This window comes from Penaeus vannamei, chromosome 25 (genome assembly GCF_042767895.1).
Source record: "Penaeus vannamei isolate JL-2024 chromosome 25, ASM4276789v1, whole genome shotgun sequence".
Taxonomy (NCBI): domain Eukaryota; kingdom Metazoa; phylum Arthropoda; class Malacostraca; order Decapoda; family Penaeidae; genus Penaeus; species Penaeus vannamei.
In genome coordinates, this window is record NC_091573.1 from 33,639,972 (window position 1) to 33,649,971 (window position 10,000).

General features: G+C 34.0%; 3 protein-coding genes across 3 annotated transcripts in view; all 3 read left to right on the forward strand.

The window, feature by feature from the left end:
* The window catches only part of LOC138866424 (uncharacterized), a 3,661-nt gene extending 181 nt beyond the window's left edge, over positions 1-3,480 (forward strand). The window contains exons 1-3 of the mRNA XM_070138970.1: positions 1-102; positions 2,606-2,690; positions 3,417-3,480. The exon at positions 1-102 is cut by the window's left edge and continues 181 nt beyond it. Of these exons, the coding sequence (XP_069995071.1) occupies positions 1-102; positions 2,606-2,690; positions 3,417-3,480 (251 nt within the window). The remainder of the gene's footprint in view (positions 103-2,605; positions 2,691-3,416) is intronic.
* A 1,286-nt stretch (positions 3,481-4,766) lies between these two features.
* LOC113825388 (uncharacterized) lies at positions 4,767-7,466 on the forward strand. Its single transcript, XM_070138971.1, has 2 exons — positions 4,767-5,049; positions 7,354-7,466. Exons 1-2 carry the CDS (start codon positions 4,767-4,769, stop codon positions 7,464-7,466), a joined length of 396 nt encoding a protein of 131 aa, XP_069995072.1.
* Positions 7,467-8,846: 1,380 nt separating this feature from the next.
* LOC113821551 (uncharacterized) overlaps positions 8,847-10,000 on the forward strand; it is a 13,200-nt gene continuing 12,046 nt past the window's right edge. Inside the window, exon 1 of the mRNA XM_070139519.1 lies at positions 8,847-10,000. This exon is cut by the window's right edge and continues 643 nt beyond it. Within this exon, the coding sequence (XP_069995620.1) occupies positions 9,716-10,000 (285 nt within the window). The 5' untranslated portion in view covers positions 8,847-9,715.

Sequence of the window (10,000 nt, forward strand, 5' to 3'; positions counted from 1 at the left end):
AAAGAAGGTTGAAATATGAAATGCTACGTTTACCAGTTCCTCGACGCTTGAGAACCCTGAAGAATGATGCTATACCAACGATACGTGTTCCTAAACTAAAAGGTAACTATCATAATGGAAATTATGGTTATTTTACCATTTATGACAATTGGGACTTCCCAGACAATATATCATGAGAAGCAATCTCATGATCATTTCTGTAGTAATCACAGCTGACAATCTGATGTGTTAAGTCCCCATACCAGGGAAAGGCATGAAATATAGCAGGGAAATTATGGGGTTAAACAGGCTTAAATAAGAAGAATTGCAAACAGAAATGCATAAAACTAGCACAAAAATGCTATAAATTGGCTAATGAAACTACAGACATGCCTGCAACCTTTGAAAGTCTACAAACTGACGCACCGAAATTTGAAAAACTACAGGAATCCAGCCCTTTTTTTCGGCAAAATCTACGGGGTTTCACGTCTTCGAAACCCAAAGAAACATCCTGACTCATAACCCAACCTAACCTAATAATTTAAGGTGCCATGACTAGGCGTTCCCTTTGGGCACTGACCATGGGGAGGATCCCAACACCCCCCAGGATACATTCTCTTCACCTCGGTATGTACAGCAAGATAGAGCTACATCCTTACTGTAAATAAAAAACCAAATACCTTTATGTATTGAAAGACCGAACTGTCAATTTTCCTTTGATTCTTTCAGCTGGTCGGTCGGTCTATTGTGGACCGCTTCGTTTTGATCAATTTTTGGGGGGGACTTGGGGTACTTGATGGCCTCAGAAATCAAAGTTAGTTATTAAGGTCTTTTTCTATTTCATTGTCACTGTATAATCTTTTAGACCAACCTAGAATCGACGCGACACCGAAAACAAAACATTTCTCACCGACCTTCTGTCACCGAATGCCCGGGAATCGTCCTGTCAAAACTGGCGACAGAAACGCAAAAATGTGCATGCGCAGAAGGTTCTTTAGACTGATTCCCGTAAATCACTATCTAATAAATCTTGAAACACGTAAATGAAGTATAACAACATTAACAAAGGCCTTTGAAAGTATAAATGTGGAACAGCAGATACTGATAATTAGCCAAATATCGTTTTGACAAATGCATATTAATACATGACCTACTTGAGAGAGCGCAGAAATATGTTCAGTGGTCATAATTTTGTTTACATTTGCGATGTCAACATGGCGAAGAACTTAGAAAAAGATGGGTGAATCTCTTATTTTCAATTTGCACACTTTATGCTATTGATGAAAAGTGCCTTATTTCACGTCCAAGGAACCATGCCATACTTTTTTTTTTTTTTTACTCAAATCCTGATTGTTATCCTCTGTAAATTTTCCCAAACTTTGCTCATCAGTCTAATTTGCTTCCCAGGAAACATCTTTACCTTAATATGCACGGCAAGATAGAGTTACATGCATATCTTAAAGAATAAACTAAATACCATTATATTTCAAGACACTAAACTTCCTTTGCTTCTGCCTATGATAGGGATGGCTTGGTTTCGAATCACTTTTGCCGGTACTTTAGGGCATGGGTGCACATATCAAGCTGTGATAGTTATTAATGTCTATTTCTTCTGCATAGCCACTATATTGTTTTACAAAGGACCCTGAATAGACGCAACACTGAAAAGGAAACATTCCTCACAGGCATTTTGTCGAAGAATGGCGTTCATTAGGTCTTGAAAGTACCTGTGGAAAATGCATATGTATGATGTAAAAAAAAAAATAATAATAAATAAAAAAAAGTACTAAAAATGAAGGAATACATACAATACATGAATTAGGAAAGTCAGGTGTTGAAATTCACAAAATAATTTTCTTCACAAGTGTAGTAATACATGGACTACTTAAAGGATCGCAGAAATGAGTCAAGTGGTCATAGCGTTACTTGCGATCTTATCTTCTCTGTCATAAATCTCCTTTATTTTTTATTTGCACACCTTTAGCCATAGATGAAAAGTGTCTTAGTTTGTGTCAAAGTAATCACTCTCTCTCTCTCTCTCTCTCTCTCTCTCTCTCTCTCTCTCTCTCTCTCTCTCTCTCTCTCTTTCTCTCTCTCTCTCTCTCTCTCTCTTTTTTTTTTTTTTTTTTTTACCCTAATTGTTATCCACTGTAAATTTACCTTAATATTATGGCTATTATTAGTAGTATTAGTATCAGCATTAACTATATAATGATAATAACAGTAATAAAACAACAATGACAATGGTAGTAATGACAGTAATAGTAAATGTAATTACATAATGATAATAAAATAATAATAACAATGATAGTAATGACAGCAATAGTAAATGTAATTAGGTAATGATGATGATAATGATAATGCTAATAGTAGTAATGATAATGATAATAATAAAGATAAAAAGATAATGTTTAAAAAAATCTTTGGTACCAAAAACAAATACATCCACAATTAGCAGACTTGTAATAAAGGTACACAAAATTCCGGATCCTTGCAGGAAATGTGATTTTCCATCAACATGATTAAAATTGCATCCGTAAAACAACATTTTTTACCACAAATTCTGAATCAGATGTTTCTATCCTGTAAAATGGTTTGGAGGATAATGTAGCCTCATACATTGCAGGGTATATTTACAGGGCTGTTCTGAAAAGGCAAGAGTTTGAAACAGTGTTAGGTTTTAATAGCAGAAGAGAACCTTATGAGGTCAGGTACTATGATGTATTATTGCACCAAAAGGATAACGGTTCAAGGCAGTAGGCCTATCTCTTTCATCAAAAGAAGTTAATGATAGAGTTATTAAAGAGATATGACAGTATTTCACTTAAACTTTAAAGGCCAAAGTTTTACAAGCATTATGTAATAAATTGGGTAATATAAGTATATATCATTATGATACTTGTAATAATGCTTGGAAAGAAGTTCATATCTGTTTCAAATTTTTCATAATTTTATTAAACAAAATTTAGGAATCCAGACCTGAGAGGGAAGAGAAAATGGAAAATTTGATGTTCCGAATCAAATAATCTTCATGGTATTGATATTTATGTCTAGTTTATTTCCTTAAATCGTTTTCCAAGGCAGACAAGCCCTTTTCAGTGATGCCAGACATATGGAAGTGTCTTTTTATAAAGTACAAATCATAACAATCCTTGCAGAGCATAGAAATGCCAAAATAACACATGACATATACATACTTGGGTTTCAAAAGCAATAGACAAGTATTCCCACCTACAATCTCGGAGACAGATAACTTATGCCTCAGTTGAGGGTGGAGTTTATTTCATTAGCGATTGGTAACAGTTTGACCGTGCATTTCAAAACAGCTGACAAGCTAGTGCCACATCAAGATGGCAAAGAAGTAAATAAATCTACCCAAACATCTTAACAAAGTTCAATATTTTCTCCTATATTCATATGAAGTGCCTCTAAAACAGTGACACACTTCCGATGGGCAACTCTTACACTCTGACAGCTATCAAAACAAATGAACATCACTGAATTAAAATATAGGCCTACCCATTCCCATACATACAATTTTATGAAGTTGAATATAACAGTCACCAAATACAATATCAACAGATGAATGTTGCTATGATTTCTCAGATTTTTTTCACATGAAATATTCTCTAATCTTAGAATTGTAGATATATTTTTGATTTAGAGAGACAAGGAGTTTGAAAGTAAGAGATAGAATGTTCGTCTTATAATTATTTATGATTTATAAAAAAAAAAAATTCCCATCATCTCCATTATCTCCTTTCATTTTTCAATTAATTTAAATTTATTTATGGTGACGGTACACCACTTGTCTTAGCAAGCAGAATTCTAGCTCTCTACGGTGGCAAGGGCTTGTATGGAGGTCGTTTGAGAAAGCAAACAAATTTCTTGAGTTTAATTTTAAAGTCATCCAATCTTTTACAGATTACCTATATATATAATGATTACTTAAAGGATATCCGAATATGTTAGTTATTACATTAGCAATGTATTCTCAGTTTGTGGTTATGTTGATTTTATAATGCCTTTGGTTGCATTGCAGTTGCAAAATGAGTTTGCATTTTTTTTTTTTTTTTTTATACTGTATGTATGGGTAATAATATTTTTTATGCTGCTGTTATTTTCCCCTAATTTTGCATGTAAACTGAGAGTGCTACTAGTTAAATATTTGATTTTACATTATATTCTCTACAATCATTAAGCTTATATGTGTTTTTCCTCTTTCTCCTATTTTTTCCTTTTATTTATCTTTTTTCACTTTTTTTTTTTTTTTTTTTTTTTTTTTTTTTTTTTTTGTATGGGCAATTAGTTGGTAAATATATCCTCATTCCTTTGTAAATTTGAGTATACACACTTTTCTTTGATGAGGATGAATATTATTTCGCCTTTTTGTTGATACCGACTTACACTACAATTAACTAAATTATTATATACTATGTACATTTGCGTTGTTTACGCAGTTATATATAGAAATAAAGAAATAAACGGGAAATGGTTGAAAACGTATAAATAGTTTGAATAAATACGAATTGGAATCATGCGAAACAACATTGAGTAACCCGGAAATAATCATTCCCGGGTTGTTTACATCGAACGTTATTGCGCCCGCCGATAGATGGCAGCACCCCCGATTGGGAAGGAATGGACATGCGATCTCCTGTCTTCCTCTCTACAGTGTTCGCTTTGGGATTTATGCCTCGGATTTAAGTGTGGGAAGAAAGTCTATCTTAGGATCCCCCTCTTCCTCCTGTTTTCGCTCGATTGGCCTACAAGCGCGCTAAGCCACAATGCCCAGTGGATGTTCGGTGGTTGGTTGCAGACTTGGGGACCGCCCCAAGGATGCACTTTATCACCGATTTCCAAAGGAGGAGGGAATAAGAGAAGAGTGGGTAATTTTCTCTGGAAAGAAAAAGGTAAACTTTAAATTTGAGAGAATTTGCAGTGTCCATTTTAAGGAAACAGACTACGAAAGAAGGCTAAAATATGAAATACTAGGTTTGCCAGTTCCTCGACATAGGAGAAACCTGAAGAAAGATGCTATACCATCGAAAAATAAGCCAAAAGTAAAAGGTAACTATTGTGATACAAATTATGGTTATTTTACTATTTATGACATTTGGGACTTCCCAGACAATATTTATATCATCAGATTTATTATCATGTGACAAGGATGAATCTGATGATAATTTCCGTAGTAATCACAGCTGAGAATCTTGATGTGATAAGTCCCAGTAGCATGGGAGGGCATGGAGTATATCCGGGAAATTACAGTGTAAAAGAAACGGAAATTAAAATTGATAACAGAAATGCATAAACCCAACTAAAAAAATGCTTAAAATCAGTTAATGAAACTCTACGGATGTGTCTGCCACCATTGAAAGTGTATGGACCGACACACCAACTTTCAAAAACTACTGGAATCCAAGCCTCCATTCGGTAAATTCTATGGGTTTCTACACCACCCAATAGCCCTAACCAATAATGCAGCCTAATTCCATGTCTCAAACGATATTTATTAATCTAATTTGCTGTGACTAGGCGAGGGTTGATGGGGGGGCTCTACCCCCAAACACCACCCCAGGAAACATTCTCTTTACCTCAGTATGCACAGCAAGATAGAGTTACATACATACCTTAAAGAATAAACTAAATACCATTATATTTCAAAACAACTTTCCTTCACTTCTGCCTATGACAGGGGATGGCTTGGTTTCTAATCACTTTTCCCGACACTTTGGAGCACGGGTGTACATATCAAGCTGTGATAGTCATTAAGGTCTATTTCTTCTGCATAGCCACTATATATCCTGAATAGGCACAACACTGAAAAGGAGACTCCTCCGTGGTGTTTTGTCATGGAATGTTGATTTATATATGAATATAGATATAGATATATAAATATATATATATATATATATATATATATATATATATATATATATATATATATATATATATATATATATATATTACATATACATATATGTACACATATACGTACACACACACACACGAGTAGTTCACGATGTCTCAAAAGACCCTGCAGAAAGCACAAATGCACATTAGGTTTTTGTATAGAATAGCATAACACTATCTAAAAAAAAAATACATGAAATAGGAAAATCAGATGTTGAAATTTACAAAATTATTGTCTTGACAAGTGGGTAGTATTACATGCATGAAGTACTTGAAAGATTGCAGAAATGAGTCAAGTGGTCATGGTATTGTTTACATTCTTTGTCAGTAAGGCAATTTTCTCTCTTCTCTGTCATGAATCTTGTTTATTTTCCATATGCGCACCTTATGCCATTGATGAAAAGTGTTTTAATTTGCATCAAAGTAATTATCCTATGCACTTTTTTTTTCCCGTAACCTCAATTGTTATCCAGTGTAAATTTACCTTATAATTATTATGGCTAGTATTAGTAGTTTAATATGAGCATTACCAATATGATGAAAATAACAATAATGAACAAACAATAACAATGGAAGTAATGACTAAAAGTAAATGTAATAACAGTTATGGTAATAATATTAGTGATGATAATAATGGTAATGTTAATAGTAATAATAATAATAATAATAATGATAACCATAATGATGATAATAACAGTACTAATAAATACAGTAATGATAGTTATGATGATGATAATGATATCATCATTATTGTTATTATAAACATCATTATTATTATTATTATCATCAATTTCATAAATGAGTATTATTACTGTTATCATTATTATTACTATTATTATCATTACTATAATTGTTAGTTAATTTTATTACTATCATTATAATAATTATTATAATTACCATGATCATTACTATTACCATCATTAATATTACCATCTATTACTATTACTGTTAAGATAACTATTACTATCACACATTATCAGATAATTCTTGGAATCATTCTTTTAGCAGCAATTTTAGTTTTTTAGCTTTAGACCCAAGTAAGTCACCAGGGGTCAGATCAACACCTGAGTAGATACCATGCAAGATCACGTGGGTCAGATCAGTAAGCGTTTTCATTATTATCATGATTATTATCGTAACTATTATTTTTATCATTAACTTTCATATCATTATTGTACTAATTGTCATCATCACTATCAATATCATAAATTATATTGTTATAAGTATTATTACCTTTATTATCAATAATATTATCTTTCTGTTCATAATGATGGTAATAATTGATATTGATTTTGTTATTACTACTATTATTGCTATTAACCTTGCTATTATTAGCTTATTATCTCAGAGATCCTTTCTTGCGGCTATTTTAGTTTCTTTAGCTTTAGTATTGGTAATGAAAGGTCACCTGGGGTCAGATCAGCAACTAGTCAGGAAATCCATTTTATATCCCCCAAGGTGTTAAAATGACATTGATAGTAATTCCAAAGCTTCCACAGATGAACCAAATCCTGTCAACATTGTTGAAGATCTTGTTCGAAATTATCTGTTTAGGTCCAGATATAGCTTAAGAGGAGCCATAGAAAATACTTTTCTAAATGAATGAAATAATTTATGAAAGATAATATAACAGAAAGGAAGAGAATATGTCATGACAAATGCTGCACTGTTAAGATCATGGCAATAGAGAAGGGTGAATTTCCTGGCAGGGAAATACAGCAATAGGGAGGGAGTCTGGGGGTGAAGACCCTGGATTAGGAAGGTTTTTGTTGTGTATGTGTGTGTGTTTTCATTGAACTATTAAAAAACTTTTTTTTTTTTTTTTTACTTATTACTATAGATCACATGCAAGCAAGGGCCAGAGGCAACATGAAACTTCATATTTAAAAAGAGCTGGCGTACCAAAAATAAATAAAGGTCTATAATTAGCAGACGTAAAAAAGGTACACAGGATCTTTGCAGGAAATGTGATTTGCCATGCCACATTTTTTAAAATGAATAAATGAAGGGGAAGATATAGAAAACCAGTTTGTTACAGTCTTAGTAGACCATCTTTCATTAGTTAGATGTAAAACAACATTTTATACCATAAAGTTGAATCAGATTTTTCTATCCTGTAAAATGGGTTGGAGGATAATGTAATATCATACATTACTGGGTATGTTTACAGGGCTGTTCTGAATGCAAAATAATGGCAGAAGAGAACCTCATGAGGTCAGGTACTATGATGTATAGTTGCACCAAAAGGATAGCGGTTCAAGGCAGTAGGCCTAGCTCTTTCATCAAAGCAAATTAATAATAGATTGTTTAAAGGTATGGCAATATTATGCAAAGGGAATTTAAGAACTTAAAGTCCAAAGTTTTACAAGCATTATGTTAAAAGTCATAAAGCTTATGTTGTGTTTTAAAGTCATCTAATGTTTTGCAGATAAACTACAAATTTGATTATTACTTAAATGATGATATATGATTTTCCATTAGCATTGTATTCTCAGTTTGTGGTTGTATTGATTTTCAATGCCTTTGGTTGCATTGCAATTGCAAAATGAGAGCATTTTTGTTTGGTTTTACTGTATGTATGGGAAATCATATTATTTTATTAAGCTGTTATTTCTCTCTAATTTTGCATGTGAACTTACTAGTCATTATTATGCTCACATGCATGTTTTTCTTTTCTCTTTTTTTTCTTTTTCCATATCTTTATATTTTCTTTTTCATTTTCGATTTTTACTTCTTTTTTTTCTTTGTTCATCTATTAACAAGATAATTGTTTTGTTTATATTTCCGTTTATCCCTTTGTTAATTTGAGTAACATTCTTTACTTTGGCGTGGGGAAATAAGAGTCGTTCGCTTTTTTATTCCCAGTGTTGCGTGGTGGTCGTGTAAATAATCAACCTGACAGAACGTTTAGCCAGGCATTACGTCGCGAAGCTGGGCGTGGGTTGGTGGTAGTTCGCTTCGCATCGCGGCCCGTTTATTTACAACCAATATAGCCACTAACTAATAAGTCTAAAGTATATCTGTCCGAGCTGTTTCATTTCACCTTTCTATCTTTATTAGTCACTAATATAAGTTAAAGAAGTCGTCTACATCAGTTTTGAACCTTCATCACGTTCTTAATCAGGAAAGTAAATAATCTCGACGAGAGACTGCGTTGTCCGCCGTGGAAGGCTTTTGTTTACAATAATCAGCTGATAGGTGCATTGTGCGGCGAAACCGTTCACCCTGAGCGTTTTGGGACGGGTAAGCGCACCCTACAGATATGCTCAAGAAAACGTTGGAATTGATACCGACTTGTCACAGTAATTAATCAAATTATTATATACTTTGTACATTTACGTTGTTTACGCTGTTGAGATTTAGAATTAAATGAATGAGCTTGAATTACGGTAGATTGTTGCAGTTGGAAAAATAGTTTTAAAAAATATGAATACGAATCATATGAAATAACAAATAGCCATTTCTGTGTTGTTTACATCGAACGTTAGTGCGCCCACCGATAGATGGCAGCACTTGGGACAACACGATTATTTTGAAGGGATTGCATGCGCTCTTCAATCTTCCTGTCTATAGTGTTTGCTTTGGATATAGGCCTCTGGTTTAAGGGTGGAGGGAATACCCATCACTAGGCCCATCTGAGGCCCGCCGTCCGCTGGCTGGAATCAGAATCTCAGAATAGACAGGGCCTAACTCTGGCCAATCACAGGTCCGCACCCCCGCGGATCCAGCCAATGGGCGCAATACATCGACTGAGGGGCGGCCGGGAAGCCTCAGTCACATTCCCAGGGGTTTTGTGCGCCTTTGTCGTGTGACAGGAGTCATGAGTGATTCTGGCGAGCCGAGGAGGTCAACCAAAGACCGTGGAAGGTCAAGCAATCGTGTAAGACGCCCAGATACATGGAAATATGAGGTTGCCAAGAAGAAACGCAATACTGGTGTATCTTATGTTAGTGCTAACACAGGCAAAATTATGCCAGCTAGATCTATTGGACCACTGTGTAAATGTGGTTGTATGTCCCGCCTTGGTGATAAGGTGAAAACTATTTTTAAGGATTTCTGGCAACTGGGAAATTATGAAAAGCAAAATGAATATATAGCTCGGCTT